Consider the following 24,125-nt stretch of genomic DNA (forward strand, 5'->3'; position numbering starts at 1 on the left):
ATAACACACGTACTAGATTATCTTGGGTAATACTTGGCAACCTGATCTAGTTTAATAACAAAGCAGAATTTAAAGGAGTTTGCACCCCCAAATCATGAACACAAGTACATTTCAACAGCTACATTTAAATAGAAACCAGGGGAAAAAATAGGAAAAAATACATAATAGTGGATAGAAAGCCATTTGAGGTCTACTTCAGAAGAAGGACATACAGTGTGAAATACACTGAATCCATGCAATATTCATATCGATATCTATTTACATGCTCCATTGATTTCTTCTAACTATTCTCTCATCCGAGACCAAATTATTTATGTAACTGCATGTCACAAACATTTCTACAAAGTTAATTTTTGGGTGCATGAAATGTCATTTGTTGTTATGTAATTGTAACCAGTGTCATCCATCATATCAATTGTTACCCAGGAAGTACAGTAAAGGCACGAGGCAAGTTGCTCTCAAATAAACACTTATAGAACATAAATGAAAAAGCAAGAATCATACCCTTCTGTCACATTATGGGAAATGCAAGGATATGGGGCAGCAGCAGCTTCAGGAACATTCATTTCTTCATCTTCTGAGAAATTATACTCTGACTCACGTGACTCAGCTGCAATAAAAATACCCATGACAAACAATTCACAAAGTTACCATGACATAGACTGGAAAACACATATTAGAATGAAAATCAAGCATGACACCAATATGCCCACTGACCTGAGCAGGATATAGATGCAGCCCTTGTGAAGTTTATGGAAGCACTCAGAAGCATCACAGGCTCAAAATTGACTATCAGTATGTCACCCAGAAAATGATGAACATCCTGGCAAAAAAGAAAAAACCCAAAAAAAACAGTATCCATCGTTACATTAAAGATAATAAAAAGTGGTAATAAAACTGGCAGGTATTTAGAAATCATCCCTCAGTCACAGTTGACTTGAAAATACCTGCAGCTTTAAGGGGCACAAATTGTTGCAGCAATAGAGTCAGGGTAATTACCTGCATATGAACAAGACCATTGCCAGAATTTAACACATATACACCAATTATTGGATCATCTACAACATAAAGGAATAAAAAAATAAGTTATTTGCAATTTTCATGTGATATGTACATGGCTACAGATGCAAAAATCACCCTTACCAATATTTCCAATGTGATTACTTGTTACAAAGATCATAAAAATATTCTCCAGCACGTAATTCCTGAGAGTCTCTAAATCGTGCTGGCCACCATCCAGCCTGACAGCAAAGTAGATCTGCAGCAGTAGCGAGTGTCCCGATGGCAAACAGTTCTGTGTGGTGTAGAGAAGGCATAGGTTAGATTGCAGTGCCCAGCTGGGCTGTTCTGATGGTGGCTGGTTCCCCAGCACATTACAACATACCTTGCCTAGCTGGTGCTTTTTGAAAGGAACACTGCATTTTAGGCGGACCTGCCACACACTGGAGTTTATGGCTTCTGCCTGCATACAGAACATACATTTGTTTCATTAAGGTATAATAAGTACCACTAATCTGAACATGCAATGCATTAAAACAAATGAGTTAAGTGTATTTGTATACTGACAAGGCATTAGGGCTTGCATGTCAAACTCCCAGCCCTCCGACAATAGCCAAACTACAACTACAGCTACCATCACACTCGGGTTGGTGAGTTTTTAGTTCCGAAAACTGCTGGAGGGCTGCAAGTTTGACAACAGTGGGTTAAGGATATGATGTGTTTATGAGCCATGTTGTAACATGCATAACAGCACAGAGAGGATACATTATACCAACGCCAAACACACACTGAGAATTGTGGCTACCCAAAGACTAACTGGCTAAAACACAAGCCACAGTTTGCTGCTTAGCTTAATAACTTGACAACACCAACATACATAGTGCTAAAAAGGTTGTGAGAAAAGTACTTTGGAATCAAATAACATAAGGCCACCAAGAACTGCCTTAAATTTCTTCGCATTCTAGTTAATAGGCATAGCCTGGCTAATTCAAGAAAGCAGTTCTTTTTTTATTCCCTTCAAGGAGAACTAAAGCCTAACTAAAGAAATAGGCTAGAAATGTTGTACATTATGTTTTGGGCTTCTGTACCAAGCCAAGGCAATCACGGCACTTTAGCAATGAAGATCTGTGTCTCTGAAGATTTTCCCAGTAGCTCCCCATCTTCTTTTCTGCTGATTCCCTGCACATGCTCTGTGCTGCTGTCACTTACTGAGCTTAGGGACCAACTCACAATATACATTTTCACAATATAAGACAGATAACAATATCTGCTCCTTGTAAGTTCTGTGATTTTTGATATTTATAAGGATGTTAAATAGTTCATTACCAATCAATGTCATTACTGCTATAGAGATGCTGAAACTTTCTGCTGAAACCCTCCTTAAATGGAAGTTTATCAACACATTTATCTGTATTTGTCTACTCCCTGTTGTACAGGGCTGCACGAGCACATTGGCGTTTAGAACATAGTCAGTCCTAAGAGTGACAGCAAGCTGAATGGAAATGCTTCTCTCTCCAGACTCTCATATGGATGTATTTAAAAAAAAAAAAAAAAAAATAGAAGCTACATTAGCTAATTATTTTTCATTGGCAAGGTAAATAGTAATGCAGCCATTAAATATGTGCTCACCATTAAAGAAGCTTGCTAATTAAAAGACAAATCATCACTTCAAAAAATCCAGCTTTGCTTTTTACTCAAGGCTTCTGCCTACAGCCCCCTCAGTTAGAGCAACCAACTAATGCCCAGGGACCTGGCAACCATTGCAGAAAGGCAAATGGCACCAGAATTAAAGGTGCAGTTGCAAAGCAAAACTGTTTGGGTCTCTGAACAAGACCTTTCACTTGCAGACAACCATAAAACACTTCTCTGTATAAGCCATAATTCAAACATTATTAAATAGAATGGACAAATGGGTCTCTGTGCATGCATATAACATCACTTCTAGTGGATCAGCACCTGCGCAGTATTGCTCCATGCATGGCTCATTGTACTGTACATGTACTATTCTGGTAGAAGTAATGCAATTCATACATATTCAGACATTTGCAAAAATTTACCGAGACCACAAGCATGGTGGGGCTGCCAAATTTCTAAGGTAAATTAGGCATATACAGGTTAGCCCTGGGGTGCCTTATCCATTGTCACCCCTAACTTTCTGTGTTTTCTTAGTTCTTTTTTTCTTTACCCTTAAATATAATTGCTGGAAGAATTAATTGTAAAGAAACCCAGTGCAATAGTATAAACAATATCAGGAGCATGGGCTGGGTTCTTACTTGTCCTTTAATTGGCAAACTAAAACAGACACTCCTGTAAACATGAAAAGACCTTGGCAGCCAAGGGGCAGCAGAGGCAGACTGCTACTCAAATATCTCGACAAGAAGCTCTCTGTAATAAATCAAATTGAAAAGACAAGGACTTGGCTCCAGGTCTGTCCCTTGTGAGCCTATGGCTTGTCACCCAAAGAGTGATTTCTCTTCTCCATCACATAAAGCCACATTAGTATGTGGAGTATGTAGAGTGAATCATCTCGTGCTGGTAGCAGACCAAGCTGGAATTCACATTTTCTGGAGGTACTGCATGTTCTGTAACAAGTATCCATATTTTGATCTAATTTTTATTTGGTCACTTCTTCCTTCCTTCTTTGGTGAACTGTATAAGAAACTGCAGTATATGGAGGCTATCACTTGAGGGCGATGACATATCAAAATATATATATATATATATATATATATATATATATATATATATATATATATATATATATAATTTAACCAGCATAGTACAGCTGTTTATGTGAATATCCTAGAGATTGTCCAGAGTGTTGCTACTAAATTAAGCAGCAGTTCTTGCAGTAAGAATAGTGCTTCTGGATTCCAAGAGCCCATGTAAAGGAACAATTCCTCTGGAAAACCAGTAGCTTTTACATGTCTTTGTCATTTGTGCAAAAGGTTTCATGCTTACCTAGAATACTGCCAGGTATATACAGTGATGAATGCAACATTAAATTTTACTAAGGGAGGTAGGTAACTCTCAATACCATGCCTGGCCCTGACTACAGATGATGATACATATGCCTTACAAGGGTCTTAAAGCAGAGGCACCAGGAGGGGACTGGACCAGTTATTTGATTTGGCAGCTAGAACTTGCAACTGTGATTGCCCATCTGCCCCAATATTGGAACAAGCCCTGATCAGAAGGCAACAGAGGCAATCATTTTGGACCTATACACGAGCAACACGCTGCAGGTTTAAGAATGAAATATATTTTTTTTCACTAATTCATTATCCATATAGGGGAAAACTAGTTTAATGTATCAGTCTACTATAATTATCTTCTTCTTGAGCAGTCTACTATAATTAAAATAAATTTCCCAGAAAGAAGCTTATTCATTAAAAATATATTGCTAAATTAGGAGGAGGAAGAGTATTTAGCAATGACCTAAAATTTAAATAATACAGGAAACAATGACTGCATTTCCTGTTTCTTATTAGAAAGAAATGCTTGCATAGAAATCACACTTTTCCTTTTTAATTTTTCCTTTCCTGCTGCTTCAAGACTACTTTAGTATGGCTAGTAAAATACACAACAGGACATAACCCTGACAAGTTACCAGCACAAAAAAAAAATCACATAAGTTTCTTCCTTTAAATGTGAACTTAATCCAACAGTATAAGTAGTACAAAGCTACCAGTGTCCCCATACCTGTGATTGTGAAAGATGTATATTTGCAATATGTGGAAATATTACATTGGTGTTCTGAAGTGCATTCTTGTAATCATCAGAGCCAGCTGCAGGAATTCCCACTCCAAACACCTAAAAACAAAACATGTACTCAATAAAAGTGTCATGTACCAAGGAATAGTTGCACACTTTCCCTATCACAGTAAATCACTGTCTCTGGTAATAACCTAGGTTTTTAAAAAGAAAAAATATACCTAATTTACATACAGGATTCATCTGTTATTTTATTTCACCATTAAAGTATATATACCCAGAAATTCTTTCTTCTGGATTTTTGCTTTTATATACATATGGGGAAGTGTTGTTTTTTGTTTGTTTTTTTTAAAGAATTTTTATTTTTGATATAAATGGTATGTTTTATTGTACTGATATATGTATTTGATTGCAAGTAGACTGGCCGCTCACTTATGAATTGTAATTTCTATTAATTCTTATATAGTACAGGTATGGGACCCATTATTCTGAAACCCATTATCCATAAAGCACTGAATTACAGAAAGGCCATCACCAATAGACTCCACTATAATGAAATAATTAAAAAAAAAAAAAAAAAAAAATTGACCTTAACTAAGATATAATTAATCCTTATTAGAGGCTAAACACTCATGTTGGGTTTATTTAGTATTTAAATAATTTGTTTTGTAGACTTAAGGCAAGGTGATCTAAATTAAGGAAAGACCCCTTTTATCTGGAAAACCCCAAGTCCCAAGCATTCTGGATAAGAGGTCCCATACCTGTAAAAGTTCACAATGTGTTTTTTGAGGATAATAAGTTAATTGGACTGTGAATGTAGAATGGAGATGCAGCTATGCTTCCCCAGACGTGCTGTCCAGTTGAAAAAACAACATATACTTAATGCTTCCCCTTCAACTAGCTCAGTTGGGGGTGACTTCTGACTACATGGCTTGACTGACCTATCCCCAATCACATCACAGTGCCCTTAGTTTGTTTTTGTATTGCTGGTAACACAGAAGAATTTGTGTGTTATGGTTCCTTACCTGGTAGGACAGAATCCCATGTGAGGAAGTATTTATAAATATGGAGCTTTCAAAACTTCCCTCCTCATCTGGCAAGAAGACAACTGTGAAGGAAGCCTTCCCCCGGGCTGGGATGACCTGCACACCAAATGGATCACAATGAGAATCACTCATGTCAGACTTACACATCTGAAACTCAGCCATTCTAGGAACAGTTCCCAAATGTAAGCAATGGGGCTTTATAAACATGCATGTTTAATGTCACATAGCCAATACACTTCATTTTCCCTTACTTCTTCTGTTTAGCAGCATGCCAAGCTACTATACACGTATTCTTGCTGTGTCTTTTCAGCTTGCTTTGCCAAAATCCCTAAATTCCATGGTCCATTCTTGCACATTAATGCTCCTATTTTAAGTGAAATGTAGCAACTACAGAAAGGCATAATCATATTTAGGATTGCAAACGACATCTGCAATCAATTACACATTACTACACAAGTGAGCCAATGTTCTGCCCAAGGAATGTGTGTGTACTGACCTCATACGGCATAACAGACAATAAAGAAATCTGATTATAAAGCGATCTCTACACACAGACAGCATCTGTCTCTTGGCCAATGAAAGGCAGCAGATTCCATTCATTTAAAACAACGTCCCCACTAAGTTTTGTATCATATGGGACACAAACCCAAAGATTCTGTCTCTCCTTGGCCACCCTATTTAGATGTCTCCTGTTCCCCCACCAAAAGCCCACAGCCAGACCCATTAATATAGATTTATAAACACACAGACACACACATTTAGGTTACACTAATGACAATGTACATGTGTTGCACAGGAAATTCTGCTGAACCTTAAAGTTGGTGTAGGCAAGAATGCTATAGGTGCTAGGAAATGGTATAGTTACCTCACACAAGGTAAAGTTCTGTGACCTCGACAAGCAACACCCTGATATTTCCCTATCTATGCAAAGGGAACTTATAAATATACTGAATGTTCCTTGCCCAGCAACAAGAACTTATTTCAATACCATTACTAAATTTATATTGGATTTGCTATCCACATTGTTACACTCAAACTACTTTCACTTTTAAAAAGATTTCTGTGCCCAAAAAACAGCACGAAACCCTGAAATGGTTTATTACATATAATACTCATGTATTAAACATAATACACAAGTAACCTTCCTTTACTGGCCAGGATTGCTGGAAACCCCCTTCCCCCAAGGGAGCCTGCACATAACACAACAGTTGAAATGCTAAATAGATGGAGAGTTTTACTTTTCTACAGTAACTTTTCTAACAATCGGGCCTTTAAATGTTTCTGTAGTCAGTTTTTTGTGAAAAATAATCAGCATCCAAAAGAAGTGTAGTAGTTAGCACTGCTGAAAGGCAATGATAAAAATAAACACAGCCTATTTATTATGCCATCTGACCTACTTAGGTTGCACATTTCATAAGCAAATAAAATTCATTTCTTTATAGAAGTATGCATCTGCATGCTAGAAAGGGGGCTTCGTTGGCAGCTGCAACAGAGGACAATTGTGCCAAGAAAAGCAAAAGATTCTGGCACTGGACCAGCACATAGTTTCCAAGAGTACATCAACACTCACCCTGCTCTGTATGGGAGACACGTGGAAATGTCTACCACTTGTAAACACTGAATTCACTTCAACATCTCTATCCCTACAAGGGTTGAAAGCACAGAAGGTTTGGACTTTGGGGAGCCCCAATGACCTGTAACAGAAAAAAAATGTAATTAAAAAGAACCAATCTTTCATGAAAAAATCAGAACAGATGGCAAGGGGTGGGGGTAGATCCTGTAAAGAGGTTTTCAAGCTCTATGTTACAAGCCCACATAAGTGTTCAGGTTCTTCCTTTATGAGGATACACCCATACAGTATATTCTGGCTATGTAATAATGTATCTTGGTGGCTCCATGAGTATATGCTTCTCACTTGTAACCCACTGTTATAATTTCAGACTAATCATTTCAAATTTACAGTGGTCAGCTAACTCCATAGCAATTTATTGAAGGCACTAAGCCAGAGTTAAAAGCACTTTGGACTCAGGACATTGGCTCCATAACAAGCAGCCAAGGATTCCCATGCACACAGAAACATCTATCTCCCTAATGCAGCTTTTCTTTTCATGGACGGAGGTGGCAGGATTTAACCGTTTCTGTATCGGCTTCTCTTTGATCTTGCCATGACAAATGCCAGTGGCTTGCACATGGCAAGGGATAAACCGAGACCTATATAATCTATGGCTTTGGAACTACTGACAAGTGTATGCCAATGACGTAGGCTCTATAGTGGGCAGCTATTAAAAGGAAGCAACAGAAAGTAAAGCTGAACATTCAACGGGCTGCAATATTTAGTAAAATGGATTTACATACATTTACAGAATACCAGAATTTATACATGTATGACAAATAATATTTGGATTAGGGTAAAAAATATTTACATTAATATTTAAACACGTATAGCCATTTTTTTGTAGCTGCAAGTGACTATGTTCCTTTTGCTTTTATGCAAGCATCCAGCCACTAGATTTTAAAGGGTTATATAGCACTTAAAAAACAAGTAGCACCAAAACAGGCATGCATTTAGTGTGAATTTAAACATTATATAATGTTAATGGGTGGCTAATTTCTTAACACAGGAAAAACATGCCATTCGTGGCTCTCCAAGACTAGAATGGATTTTAATATAGCTTATTCAAAGTTGCCATAAAAACTTTTATGGTGAGTGTTGGACAGGGGTGCCAGGAACCCACTGGAAAACCTTTGACCACAGGCCCACTCTGCCTTTATTTCCCTCCCTCCCCAGGCCCACTTCCCTCCATTTCTCTGTTTTCATATAGAACTGGGAAATGGGCATACAATTCAAAAATCCTGGCATGTAGGTAGGCCAGATCAACACTGTTTATGGGAAAAAATCCAAGGTCCCAAGCTTTCTAGATAGTAGATCCTATCTCTTTATGGACAGTTGAACAGCTCTATCTATAGGATACACAGTCAAGGGGTCTTCATACTGGCAATAGCATTTGTATGCTTAATAAAATGCTTGTTCCTCATTTATCCATGCTAAGGTAAATAATTTAATAACCATTGATACTTACTGAGTTCCAAAGTCCAAAACCGAAGGCTGCAGATGTAAGGCCCTCCCACTAGGCCTTGCAAAACTATTAGAAAAAAAAAAAAAGAGAAAGTGGTCAACATTATACACACATTTCATAGTGGGATAGTTCATTCAAAATAAAGCTTTCTGCACAAAAAAATTTTATTAATTAATAAAGATTTTTTTTGTTCTTTTTTAAGTCCCTGTGTGTGCGGCACTCTGTTCTTCATTTATATATAGTGCCGCACACACAGGGACTTAAAAAAGAACAAAAAATCCTTATTAAGCCAACCTTTCGAACACTAAATGCGTTGGTTTGTCCCTGAAGAAGAACACAATTAGTGTTCGAAACATTGGATTAATAAATATTTTTTTGTTCTTTTCAAAGTCCCTGTGTGTGCGGCACTCATTTACATACATTTTTGGCCAGCACCTGGGGCAGTTGTTTGTAGGAAGTGCTCCTTTTGTTTCTTTTATATATCTCTTTAGGTTAGGTGATGTGAGGATTCTCCTTAGTCGACAGTCTCTTCTTCCACTGGTTTGGATAGTAAACTACCAGCCAGGTGGCAACTTTTGCTCTATAGCTAAAGATTTAAGTTATGCTCTCCATGCATTTTAAGAGTATTTATAACTCTTTCTCCCCTCCTGTTCTATTCTCGTATCTAGGTTGGTTATACACCAGACGACCTACAAGTTATCCAACTAGTCATTCCATAGGCTAAACATGAATAAACAAAGAAAGGCTGGGCCTCCAGAAGGTAAAATTAATGGGGGAGCGGGGGGGGTTGGTAGTTATGCCAATGATGACCAAATACTACTCCACTTTAGCCAATACCATCAGGAATGCAAATATATGACAAGACTATATTGACTATTGGACAATATGGCTAAAAATGCCTGGCCAAATTGTCTAACCAAATGTGAACATGTATGGCATGCTTTAGGCCAATCTGTTCCCGGTTTCCATCACTTGATTACTTCAATTATTGATTACATCATTTATTACCTTTTTAATAGCATTACATGGGAACCTTAAACCCCACAAAGCTCATAAATAATTATTTAAAACTGCCCTGTATTTCGAAGAAAAACATTTATTTTTTATGTAACATTTACAACTTAAAACACTTAATAATTCTTTAATATAAAATGAAAAGTTGCTGAGAAATCCATTTCCTTTACTATGAAAAAAACAGCTTAGAGCTCTTCTTTAATACAAGTATTGGTTTGTATCAGACTTTGGTAAAGCTTTGGCAGCCTGTGTGTTACAGGCTGAAGTCCCTGACACAGTGGAGCTTACAATTCAACTTCTCGAATATAGTGCCCTGGTAATGGAACAAAGGACACGAGTGCTACAAAGAAGTGCTAGCCAACTAAGCCAGCAGGCCAACCATGATTTAACAGTTAGCATCTTCATTACATCATATGTATACCATGTACAAGTACACACATATGTATGTATATCCAGCAGCAAGCAGATACATTCAGAAATTCTTCTGCTACTTCAGGAAGTTATCAGGATATTTGCATTCTACACACATGCAGTTATTTAATGGCCCAACTATTAACTTCCAATCATAAGATAAGATATAGACAGACACTAGTAATTAGTACATTATACTATACTATTTAGTATGAGCTGGCCTACTTCCAAGTACCACTTAAATAGAGGAACAATTAAAGCAGTATACAGCCAAAAAGCATCAGTTCCTCCCCACCAAAACTACCCTCCTTCCATATTACTTCTGTAAAATGGTTTGGGTTAATAAAATATATAGCCTAGAACGCAGCATAAGCCTCAGAAAGGTCAAATCTAAATGAAGCAGCGAAATACACGCTGTCTGTAGAGGAAGAGGAAGCTGTACGATCTAAGCCTGTCAGTTATAGAACAGAAGGTTGGGTGGATCACTCCGTTGAAAGGGGAAATTCATACTACAATTTCATTTCAGTACCATGATCACACTAATATTAATGCACAACTGGTGGTTGTCTACTTTTTGGGTAGGTGTATCAATTATCTGCCTAATTTTCTGTTTTACTGGGAAATTTAAACTATTGTCTGGATGCATGGGTCAGCCTTTCATTTCCTTTAAATACCACAGGTATGGGATTCCTTATCCAGAAACCGATTAACCAGAAAGTTCAAAATTCATAGAGTCCATTATAAGCAAATAATTCTCATTTTTATTTTTTTTCTTTAATAATAAAACAGCAGCTTGTACTCAATGTTTACTAAACTGCATGAATCCATGATGGTAGCAAAACAATACTACTGGGTTTATTTAACGTTTAAATTTATAACAATTTATTCATAACACAATTACTAAAAGATCCTTTATATGGATCTTAGATGTCATTCTAAGCAACATTTTTAATTTGTCCTTTATTGTATCATTTTTTTATTTGAATTCCAGTACACAAATGATTATTTTTATGTGCTTATATATCTTTTCAAGCCTTCTCATATATATGCAATTTTTCTTAGAACATGGCTGTCTTCTGAGGGGAAGATTCATCTCAATTAGAAAATACTTGATTCTTCTTGTCAAATTGTAAGACGTATCCAAGAAGTCTTTTGTTTTTTGTTATTTTTCATCTGTTGAGAGATGAAATTCTAGCATTGTGCTGTGTTCCCAGAGTCATTAATGATAGACCAACCCAAGTAGATTCATAGAAAGATTTATATTCAAACAATTAACTGGCCATTGGCTTGAATGGATCTTTGCAGATTTGACTTTGTGCACAAAATGACCTTTATAATAAACCTGGTTCATAAGGACAGCATACCATTTCTTAACTTTGGAAAAAGTTACTTTTACACTCAGCCCCATACTCCAGAGATGCGCTACTTTCAGTGGTACCGCATTTGTCTTTACCAAATGTGGTTTCATAGGTTTCACTCTGAGAAAGGCTTCTGCATGTACACTGTGGTGTGTGAACGTGAATTGTAAATGTAGTGGTCTGGAAGAGTTTTACAGCTCTTTTACTTTTCAAAAAGATAGAAACCACAAAAGTTTCAGTGTCTCAACATTTAACTGGTTTTGTTTTTTAATAGTTTGTTCCTTCAAACATTAATAAAGCTACACATGCATACTGTACTGTACGCAGTGTTGACCTGAATGCCCACAAAGCTAGATATCACCATTCATACTGGTTAGATACAATATAAAGTTATATTAAGGAGGGTGCAGGTTAATCTATGTAGAGGTTCTGTTCCAGTCTTCAAGCAGTATTGTGTACACCAGGTTTAATACATGATGGCAGGGGTTATAAACTCATATCAGAAGTAGAATGGCAGCATTGCACAACCATTTTCAGATGCTGTAGAATTCTTGCAGTTGTAGTTCACACTGGGTGGAGGTCAATAAATATGACGCTTATGAATTCTTGTGTTGAAGCACTTACAGTAAAATGAGCAATATAAGGCTCAAACATGTGCTTATGCTTTTAGAATAATATGCAGTCACATGCACCATGCATGCTTAAGAGACACAGATGGAACCTTTAGCCAGTACATTAGTTAATATCTTTAGATATTGGTAGTGTGAGTGGCAACTTATCCACAAATAAAGGACTGCCCCCTCCAGAACACAATGACTTCAGCAATAAGTGCGCTAGACCTTTAGCACTCTTTTATACTGTACCAAATTATGTTACCTTCTGGGTAGCCTGGCAAGGTATGGGTTCCTTTAACAGCCTGGTACAAAGTAGAAATGACACACTTGCTGAATTTATGGTGAGAGTGAATGCAGCACTCTCTATTTTACTGGAACAGGTAAATGAAAACCATAAGAGAACAAGTACAAATAATATCAGTAAGAACAAACCAATACAGTAATACAATTTGTTAACCCCTGTGGTGCACCACATATAACTGAGAGTTCAGGCCTGCTGTAATCCAAGGTGTGACATCCATAAAATCCAGTACATTAGATTTATAATCCGGTGATGGAAATCTATCCAGTGTCCCCAGGGATTACAGTGTCCAGTATTTAGTCCTGGTTCTCCTCTTGGGTAAAACTGGGCCACTAACTAAGCAGGGGTGACTGACTAATGGGCCCCCGGAACCTGGGGCTCTAACCTACTCTGATCAGAGAAGGGACCCGACTACTGAACCTTCTGGTTCTTATAAAACAATTCCCTAAATCCCTAACTGGGCCCTAAATCTGCACTAGCTACAGTGAGGGCCTATTGGAACTGGAACCTAATGGTCCTAAGGTGCAAGGAAAGTAAAATCCTTCCCTGACTGACACTTACTGGCACAATAAGGGGAACCTGCAGTTGGTGCAGCCTTTCCTGCACTTTTTCCAACCATGCATCCCAGGGGGTCTCTCTCTCCCTGCTGCCAGATCTGTGCATGCTCTCTCCTTGCCTTATTGCCTTCACTTCCTCTTTCCCATCTCTCCTTGCAAAGTCACATGGTATCAGCCTTACTGTTTCCAGATTGTCTAAGGCTGCCCATCTGCAGGCTGGGGATGACATTTGCACAGTCCTCATTTGCCTGCCTGTTACAATACATTTCAGCTGCCTAGTTATGCCAAAAGAAGACAAGACATATACACACATTCTCCTAAACCCTGTAGAGCAGTGCTGTCCAACTTCTGCGGTGCCGAGGGCCGGAATTTCTCTCGCATACATGGTGGAGGGCTGCTAATGGAAGCCAGTTTTGGCCACTCTCCCACTTCAAACCACACCCATTTTATCACAATGGTGGCTGCAGGGATATCAACCATCATTCATATGTTAAAGAATTATATTATGTTATATTTAAGACACACCCTTAAATCCATATGCCTCCTCCTCCCCTGTGGATAGCACAGCAACCCCCAGCATATAATTACACACCTTAGGGACCATTTAATGGCTATTTCCAACTGCTAACAAACTCCCAGAACAAACCCCTGCCAGGTTCACCTCCCTCAGGCAGCATAGAGTATGGCACACACAGGCAGCACTCTGCCTGTCCTATGCTGCCTGTGTGTGCCATCCTCTGCCTGCCCTGCCTGTTTGTGCCATACCCTCCCTGTCCTATGCTGCCTATGTGCCATACTCTGCCTACCCTATGCTGCCTATACACAGGCAGCACAGGCCAGGCAGTACATACAATGTCTGAGGTGTGAAGAGGTGAACAATGTGGGTGATTACAGCCTGAGCCTGAGCCGTGAACACTGCAGGGGGTGAACAATGCAGAAATTAAAAGGTGTGAACAACACTGGGGATTACATTTTTAAACAATACAGGGGGATTACAGCCTGAATCTGAGGTGAGAACCATGCAGGGGGCCAGTTAATCTCAGTACTGATACCATTTAAAGCTTACACAAAAGTAAGCCATCAAAGCAGCCAGACAGGTGGGGGGCCACACAGAGGGGGGGTCGAGGGCCGCATGCGGCCCGCGGGCCGCCAGTTGGACAGCACTGCTGTAGAGTAAACACAGCCATCCAGTGCTGCTGCAACCCCTAATGCTGTTACTATAGACATTCAGCTTCTAACAATATAGCTTATTTATTAGAGATTTATTATATTAGGGGATGTATTAAATACTAGCTTCCTATTGTAAACATCATTGCTAGGAGTACCAATATACACATTACTCTCCTTGCCAGTGAAACCACACATATATGAAGTATTATATTAAAGGATACAAACTGCTGCATCTGAAGGCCATGTTATAAGAATAAAATCAGCTCACCGGGCCTTTGCTGCCCTTAGGAAAAGAATTCCGGAAGAGTACAGTCATTTCGCCAGAAGACTAATTAAGCTTTGCAAAAAAAGCTGTTATTGTGAAGGCGCAATATACTTTTTCCCAGAAGCTGGGAGGCTGAGAGCTTAATAACAGGATCCTTTTATTTATTGTTCTAATGAAGTCTTACCACTACAGCATATTTATTTGCACTTGTCACCAACTGTAACACATTTCTAAACTGGTCTTTGAGGCCTAATCTTCTATGGCTAATGTCAAGGTTTATGGCATCCTCTTAGCTTCAAAGACCTGAAATAGCCTTCCAGCATAGGTTAAAACCCAGTGGCTCGTGAGCAACATGTTGCTCACCAACCGCTCGGATGTTGCTCTCAGTGTCCCCAAACAAGGTAATTATTTTTGAATTCCTGGCTTGGGGGCAAGTTTTGGTTGAATAAAAACAAGATTTACTACCAAATAAAGCCTCCTGTAAGCTGATAGTGTGCATAGAGGCTACCTAATCGCCAATCTGTTATGAGGTGTGTGTTGCTCTCCAATCTTTTTACATTTGACTGTGGCTCATGAGTAAGAAAGGTTGGGGATCCCTGGTTTAAGACATAGGGAGCATATAAGGTACACACATTTATTGTTTAGGCAAATATTATTTTAAGTGCAGTTAATTGGGGACTGGAATCCACGATCACAGCAATCAAGCAACTGATATTTTTAGGGGAGCATCAAATCCACTTTTTTGTATTCGGCCGAATCCCTTGTACAGTATTCGGGTGAATACTGAACCGAATCCTAATTAGCATATATTAATTAGGTGTTGGAAGGGTTAAATGGGTTAAAAAAGGGGAAAAAGAATTCAATTTCCATGTTTATGTAACAAAGTGTCATGTGATTTTTAGGATTTGGATTCAGTTCAGCCAGGAGCGTGGATTTGGCCAAATCCTACCGAAATAGGCCGAATCTTGTCCAAATCCCGAACCGTATCCTGGATTGTCAACTTTGTCCACAAGGGCTGGGGAATGCAAGGGAAGTGATTGCTACCTTAGTTGCATAGAGGTGGAGAAGACAATATAAGATTAACAGACAAGTTCTTTAAGAAAGAAACTGTTCAATGTAAAAATAAAGCTGACAGGCTTTGCAAAAAAAAAAAAAAAAAAAATGTTTTCAATATAGTTAATTAGCCAAAAATGTAATCTATAAAGGTTGAAGTGAGCTGATGTCTATCATTATAGTCAGAACACAACTTCTTCCTTTGTAGCTCTCTAACCTCTTAGTCAGCGACTCATGTTGTGTTCTGGCTATAATGATAGACATCAGCTCACTCCAGCCTTCACAGATTACATTTCTGGCTAACTATATTGAAAACATTTTTTTTCACATTTTGCACAGCCTATTCACCTACTTTTATTCTTACACTAACTGTTCCTTAAAAGGACATGTAAACACTATGTCACTGGGGGTGGTGCCATAATATTCCAAACCCCTTAGTGCAATAAATCAATACATTTTATTTCCCAGGCTGGTGCTCCTTGTAGGAATGAATTGTCATGGTAATGCATAAAGCAAATGGATAATCTCTTGACATCATGACTCATCCTGCGTCCCCCACCGAAGTACAAATAGTATGTGAAAGCAAAAGCAGTTGCATGTAGTTTAACAACAAAGAGCCTTGGTGTGGAGATCCCTGATCTCACCAATGGCTAGCTTTGCACCCACTTTTCTTTTTTTTCTTTTTTAAACTGGGTTAAATTTTACAGCCCAGGTGACAATTCTACACATGAGTGCTGTTTATTCATTTGAAGTAACAGAATAAATATATTTAGATTGTTGTATCCTCCTACGTTATGTGCACGACTGACTTCACATACATGTCACCTAAAGTGTCAGTGCCTGTACCTTGTAAAACAAGACAACTCATTTCGATGAGAAACAGGTACCAAAATACATTACCACTTTGACAAACATTCTTAACCAAGCAGCAGATGTGAGAACAGATTATAAAGCAACCTGTTCCTAGAACTTGAATACAGGCTTTCTTACAGGGGAGCTGCAGTGCAATGCCATTGGCCTTGTATGATTCCTATCGTGGTGGAACACCAAAGGTGTATAAAAAAAAAAAGTAGATGAAGCAATACGTATATTTTATATTATATATATATATATATATATATATATATATATATATATATATAAAAATAAATATATATAATATAGTTTTATATACAGTAATTTTAGAATTGGTGCATATCTCAGAATGAGCTACACAGTACACTCATTAGTACTGTAGTACTCAGTACATTAACTTTTAGACATGTAGCTGAAAATGTAATGTACATTAAAATTATTTCTTTATCTTGGAATAAAGAACATTAAGTACAGACAAAATGGCTTAATCACAGCTACCGTAATGCTTAAAGCCGTTGGCCAATGTATGGCACTGTAACTGCCCATTCCTATATAGTCCATTTGAACGCACTGGAATATAATACCACTTTGCTTACAATGGACTTCTCACTTTAACCTTTGACTGTATGGCAATAAAAACATATCCTGTATATATTTTCAGGAAAACATTTGAAGTTCCAAAGAGCTTTAGAAACATCAAAAAAAAAAAAAAAAAAAAAATCAGTTATGTTTGTGAAATGGGAAAGTAAATAGAAATGTTCCAAGGCCGCACATTTATCATTGAAGATTCTTAAAATATTAGCGAATCTTACTACCAAAAATAGGCTATTTAAACAAACTGCAGAATTATTACAAGAAAGCCAAAAGAACAGAGTGCTATGCTCATCATTTGTTTTGGAATGAGAGTGATTCTGAAGTATCAGTTATCTGAGCCCTTGTTTTCCCTCAAAATGAAAAGGAAGGAAAGTTTAATGAAAGGGATTAGATGAAGGAGCTATGGCTATTTCTGTCACACTTGGATAAAACAAATATTAAAATGGTCTGAAGGACACGGCACGTTATTTCATACACACATACATATAATTAGTCAGTGACACGCCACACGAAGGTAGGTACTTTTTATTTCTAAATTACACTTAATTATTTAAATAGCAAATAATTCACTCTACCATTGAAATTACTAGTGAATCAATAAATGTATTCTTTATAGTTGTAATTATAGTATATAATTATAAATATAGTTGGTGTTTAGGCAGCCATCTCAGTGCATTGTGCCTGAGTCTGAACTTTCAGAAGGACCCAGCGCTACACATTAGAACAATAGGTAACCTATTGTTTCTCCTACTCACATGTAACTGGAGTCCCAAGCTGGACTTGGATTTCTCACTACTGAGTGCTATTTTGATACCTACTGGGAAGCTGCTATCTTCCCATTGTTCTGCTGATTGGCTGCTGGGGGTGGGGGAGAAAGGGGGTGATATCACTCCAACTTGCAGCACAGCAGTAAAGTAAGTTTATCAGAACACAGTTCACATGGATGTGGCACCCTGGGAAATAAAGAATATGGCTAGCCCCATCTGAAATTTCAAAATTAAATATAAAAAAGTCTGTTTGCATTTTTGAAGAATAGATCTCAATGCAGGATTCTGCTGGAGAAGCTCTATTAACTTATGCGATTTGAAAAAACATGTTTTCCCATGACATTATTCCTTTAAAGAAAACAAGCTTCACCTCTGACAGAAGTGTATTGGGAATAGAGCAAAGTGAAAAGACCAGTATCAAAATTAACTTTGCTGGACTACGTTACGATAAGGAACAGATCTTCACCTGATTCAGCCCATACTTAGGTCAATATACCAGCTTTTCATGAGAGAATTGGCACACTGGCACCCAGTATCTGCACATTACATATACTATTTATGAATCAGTCAGGTCATTAATCTGTTTTAATATCACCAATACCTGCAGTCTGCAGTAGATAAGGTATGCCTAAGAACATGTGGATGCAGTAAGTAAGTAAGTGTGTAAAACTCCCTATAAATTCTACATTCCTATAGATGTTTATTGGTATTGCTGAATAAATAATTATTCAGCAAAAAAATTCATTTTACAATTAAAGGCAGGTATAGGTATAGAACCTTTGTATCCAGAATGCTCGGGACCTGGGGTTTTCCAGATAAGGGATCTTTCCGTAATTTGGATCTCCATAACTTTAGTCTATTAAAAATAATTTAAATATTGAATAAACCCAATAGGATTGTTTTGCCTCCAATAAGGATTAATTATATCTTAGTTGGGATCAAGTACAAGGTACTGTTTTATTATTACAGAAAAAAGGGAAATCATTTGTTAAAATTAGAATTATTGGCTTTCAATGGAGTCTATGGGAGGTGGCCTTTACATAATTTGGAACCTTCTGGATAATGGGTTTCCGGATAAGGGATGCCATACCTGTATTTTACTACAACAAATGAATCAAATAATGTATAGAACAGATGGCCATGTATGTAAAGACTCCAGTTGGGAACTTCATCCTATCCTTCTATCATTATCATCAGACTGATAAAGCATTAAAAGATTTTACCAAAACTTTCAAGTCTGTCTATTCTACCAAAAGGCCAACATCCATAGTGCAAAGATTTATGTTCCCTGGAGACACAGACTACAAATCATACAAAACCTTATATCTAATAACAAAACCAGTACACATATGACCAGTTTAAGACAAAATGCACTATAATTAATAAAAACCATGCTTGAGCAGGTGCATTAACCCACAGCAACCAGCTGCTTGCTTTTATACAGGTCAACAGTAAATGTGTCCTGTTGATTGGCTGCTATATCTGACTAGACCCTGTATTATAGTTGTCTTGAGGACAAACAGAAAAAAAAAATCACAAAGCTCTAGAATGCTGGACAAATGGAATGTCATAAAGAGTTAATAATAACAATAGTTAAAAAAAAATGCAGTTATTACTGGTCCTGCAATTGAGCATCAGTCTCGTTTCTACTATCATTGTATAGTAGACAACAGCAACTTTTTCTGCTTCCAAAAAATATATATACCCTCGTACCCTCTAGACACAGACACTGGTCATTACACTTTTCACTATTGCCCCTACATACTTTAGTCTATACCATAGTTATTACTAATCTCAGTCTACTGTCCACCAAAATTCTAGTGGTTTCTATTTTAAGTTCATAACAAAGAGAGCATGATAAAGAGAAAACAAGTTAGATGAAGCACAGTCAATAAACTTTAGCTTTTTTTTTTTCATTCTAGAATGTCTGAAGTTGTATGATGGAGCACAGTTCTATTTAAGGTCGGGTGGAGGGTGGAAAGAAAAAAAAACTTTATTTTTAGATGACAACAGGTGGCTGCTTTGAAGCTTACATGTCAACAATAGACCTCACGTGCCCCCTATCCACACCTCTATACAAATCACTGCTAGTTTGGGTTCTGGTTTGGGTTCTGGCACCCAATAAAATAAAGCTCTAGTTAGCAACGTCTTACATCATAATGAAATAGGCAGGGTGTCTGAACAAATAACATATTCAACATTTAACTCTAGGAAGAAAGGGATAAAATGATATAGGCAAAGTCTGCACCATTGAAGCTGACAAATCAGATATCAGCTTTTATTTGTTAAATGCAGGTATACTTATAGCAAATACCTCCAATTAGTAAGTAAGTGAAATGGAGCAAACTTTGCCCATGTTATTACACAATAAATATAGGGCTAAGCTAGTAATAGCCAACCAGTAAAGTCAAGCTGAAGTTTGTCATGGGATGCTTGTTGCTATCAGCATATGCAATTTGCTGACAGTTACAACAAATTTATCACCTACATTTTCAATACTCAAGTTTGTTCTCCTTAGACCAGTGATCCCCAACCAAGGGCTTGTAACCAACCTCTTTGATGTTGCTCCCAGTTTTATGCCCACTAATAAAGTGTGGCAATGATTGAAATTTTGTTTCCCCTCACTACAACCGCCGCAGTTTGCACCACACTAGGTAAAACCATGGAGCTTGGAATACATAAAAGGATAGCAGAAACGAGACTGATGCTCAATTGCAGAACCAGTAATACAGCAATTTTTGCAGAGAAGTTACTTTTTTTATTCATTTTCTCAGAGCTCATAGTATAAACAAAAAGGCATAAATTGTTCTAGTCACGCAGGGCCAATGACTGTTTCTGGAGGTAGCGTGCAAGATTAGGCTTGTTTGCCTTCAAAAGGAATCTAGAGAAGTAGGAATAAGTGGTTTGTAACTTGTTAAATAGAATGGATTTGGCAAAAACACTTTCCAAATTCATACCAACACCACACATATATAATAAAGAGTTATGTCAGATTTTTATGCCTGCGCATGTACAATTGCTTTTTTGAATGTCTATACTCTTTATTTCTAATATTTTAAGCTCATTCAGCTGTGTTAATATAAATAATAAAGTGCATAAATACTATCTGAAGTGCCAGAGATATTTCCTTAAGGGAATAAGGTAAATGAGGGTTTGAATGACTGCACCAGAAGGAGCTTAGGTCAATGACTCTCTAATCAAGGGATTTTTAAACTATGAGTTGGGGACCACAAACAGTTTCCCATACTGTTTATCTTGTTGTCCTGACACAAATTGGCACACAATTCCCACGTCTGGACTTTTACAGACAGTTATACAGTGCAGAGTATACAAGTAGTGCTATATAAATAAAGCTACACAAACACACTGGTAATCCCCTTCCTACTCAGTGCAGGTAGCGTTCTCACAGCACTTTACCAGTGATTCAGGAATACACCCACTCAGCCTGAAAGGCAGCCAAGTATTAAAGAAACCTAAACATATTTTAATCATGTGAGACAAACGTTCAAACTGCTAAGTGTACATTTTCGCTGTAACATTTTTCTTCCTAAAAGTAAAACTAGGAGCATGTAAAGTATCAAATAGTGATCCTCCACCAGTGGCTCATGAGCAAAATGTTGCCCTTTGATGTTGCTCCCAGTGGCCTCAAAGTAGGTGGCCGTTTTTACATTTCTGGCTTGGAGGCAAGTTTTGTTAGCACAGAGATACAGTTTAACCAGGCAGAGCCAATCACAGCCCTTATTTTGCATCCTTAAGGGGATTCTGTAACGTGTTCTGTTATGGTGTACATTTTATTTCTAAATTACACTGTTTACAGATAATTCACTCTACCATTTAACATTTTATTCTTAATCCAACTAATGTATTTTTTAAATTGTAATATTGGTGTGTAGCCAGCTATCTCTATCATTGCATTGAGAACTTTCATAAAGAGCCAGCACTACACATTAGAACTGCTTTCAGGTAACCTATTGTTTCTCCTACTCCCATGTAACTGTAGGAGTCCCAAGCAAGACTTGGATTTCTTACTATTGAGTGCTATTATGAGATCTACTGGGAGCTGCTATCATGCTCCCTTCCCATTGGGGACTGGGGGGGGGGTGATATCACTCCAACTTGCAGCTCAGCAGAAGTGTGACTGAAGTTTATCAGAGCACAGGTCACATGGCTGTGGTACCATAGGAAATGAAGAATATGGCTAGCCCCATGTGAAATTTCAAAATTAAATATTATAAAATTTGTTTGTGTTTTAAAAAAATGGATTTCAATGCAGGATTCTGCTGGAGAAGCTCTATTAACTGTTGTTTTTTGAAAAAGAAACATTTTTTTCCTATGACAGTATTCCTTTAAGAAACTTTTTTCATGCTTGTGTCGCTTACCAAGATATTTTTATATCTGAGTGTGGCTCATAAATAAAAAAAAAAATAAAATAAAAAAAGGTTGGGGATCTATGGTATAGAAGGTAGAAGTGTGGATTTCACTGACAGTTTGTCTTATTCACAAGCAAGTGTTGCAAACATGTGCAGGTGCCTTTATAACAAGGTCATATTGAAGGCAAGAATAATAATTAAGAATTCTTTGTTGTGACTTATGCCAAAATGATCCAATATATTATATAAGAAGGCAGAGCATCTTCTTACATAACCCCCAAGACACTCAGATATTACTTTCTTTATCAGACAAATGCAGGGCAGAGCAATCAAGCTTGCTCTAAATGTGGAATCTGTTTAAACCTGCTGGATATGTTTTATATGTGGCAAACATTAACCAAAATACATTGTGAAGGAAAAATATACAATAAAACAATGATACAAACATGCATCTCCATTACAGTAGCCAGGGTGAGTAGCTAAAATCAGCAGGCTTCCGACTAAACAAAGTTCAAGGGAAGTTGTTTAAACAGGGTCTATACAAAATTATGACTGTTTAAACACTTGGTTTGAGCAGCATCCACTAAAGTCCTGAGGGAGTTTAGCTCATTAACAGACCACTCTCCAGCCTTAACTTCTTTCTACTAGGGCCAGAAACAGAAGGTGCATGATAAGAAACAATACCAAGGGTATCAAATCTAACAGTTGTAGTGAGGCATGATTTTATTTTACCTATTTAGGTATATCATGAAAAAGAAAAAAAAGAAATATTATCTGAACTCAGAAACCCCTTTGAAGGTATACACAGACAGACAAATAAAATGAGTTCTCAATAGAAGATTCAACAAGTCTGATCGCCTGCACTCAAAAAAAAAAAAAAAAAAAAAAAGTATAAATGAACTAAAGAAAGTCCTAAGAGTGACTAAGCTAAAAGATTATGTAAAGTTTCCATTATGAAGTAAAGCTGCATAACATAGGATTGTTTACATTGGAGAATATATTTATTTAATAATACAAGGATAGGATTGGTTATCCAGAAGCAGTTATCCAGAAAGCTCTGAATGACAGAATAGGCATCTCCTAAAGACTCCATTTCAATCAAAGAATTAAAATTCTTAAAAATCATTACCTTTTTCTCTGTAGTAATAAAACAGTACCTTGTGCTTGATCCCAACTAAAATATAATGAATCCTTATTGGAAGCAAAATAATCCTATTGGATTTAATTAATGTTTAAATGATTTTTGTAGTATGGAGAACTCACATTACAAAAAAAAACCCTAATCTAGAAAGCCCCAGTACCAGAGTATTTCTGGATAAGAGGTCCCATACCTGTTCTGTGTTTTTGTGCATGCATGTGTAGCAGGAGTCTATGGTTGATTCAGAAAGGTCTGGATGCCTTTTGATCAAGTGTAAAAATACAGGAAATAAAATGTTAATACAAAGATGATCCAGGGACTGGTCCAATTGGAGTCTTTTTTGGTTTTTGACCTTCCTATGGATCAACTAGGTTATATTTGGAAAAAATGTTACTGGTGTTGCTGATCAAGAAATGCACACCTTGTATTCCTGTGCAGTGACATATGATTATCCTGACCTGCATCATTCTTTATTAACGGTTGTGACTGATATACTGCTCTAATTAAGTGCCACATCAATCTGCACAAAGCCTAGCCCTTAATGTTAATATTTTTACTAATCACAGTACAAAAAGAATAAAAAAAAAAATAGTATCCCTTTCATGTAGGCCATGCAAAGACAGGATACAATGTCTCCTTAAAGGAACAGTTTAGTGTAAAGATGAAACTGGGTAAAATAGAGGACTGTGCAAAATACAAAATGTTTTCAATATAGTTAAGCAAACATGTAATCTATAAAGACTGGAGTGAGCAGATGTCTAACATAATTGCCAAAACACTACTTCCTGCTTTACTGCTGTTAGCAGTCTGTAACCAATGAGT

The 24,125-nt window shown here is 37.4% G+C and overlaps 1 protein-coding gene across 3 annotated transcripts in view; it reads right to left on the reverse strand.

The window, feature by feature from the left end:
• Window positions 1-24,125, reverse strand: part of tmem131l (transmembrane 131 like) — a 62,493-nt gene that overhangs the window by 25,151 nt on the left and 13,217 nt on the right. For all 3 annotated transcript variants that reach the window (XR_004220960.1, XM_012955618.3, XM_002933479.5), the window contains exons 4-12: window positions 8,840-8,902; window positions 7,330-7,453; window positions 5,739-5,855; window positions 4,702-4,812; window positions 1,385-1,462; window positions 1,144-1,294; window positions 1,000-1,058; window positions 718-823; window positions 505-610 (exon numbers count right to left, since the gene is read on the reverse strand). Coding sequence is in view for 2 of the 3 variants with exons in the window: in XM_012955618.3 (XP_012811072.2) it covers window positions 505-610; window positions 718-823; window positions 1,000-1,058; window positions 1,144-1,294; window positions 1,385-1,462; window positions 4,702-4,812; window positions 5,739-5,855; window positions 7,330-7,453; window positions 8,840-8,902 (915 nt within the window). In the remaining variant the exon portion in view is untranslated. The remainder of the gene's footprint in view (window positions 1-504; window positions 611-717; window positions 824-999; window positions 1,059-1,143; window positions 1,295-1,384; window positions 1,463-4,701; window positions 4,813-5,738; window positions 5,856-7,329; window positions 7,454-8,839; window positions 8,903-24,125) is intronic.

This window comes from Xenopus tropicalis, chromosome 1 (genome assembly GCF_000004195.4).
Source record: "Xenopus tropicalis strain Nigerian chromosome 1, UCB_Xtro_10.0, whole genome shotgun sequence".
Classification (NCBI taxonomy): Eukaryota; Metazoa; Chordata; class Amphibia; order Anura; family Pipidae; genus Xenopus; species Xenopus tropicalis.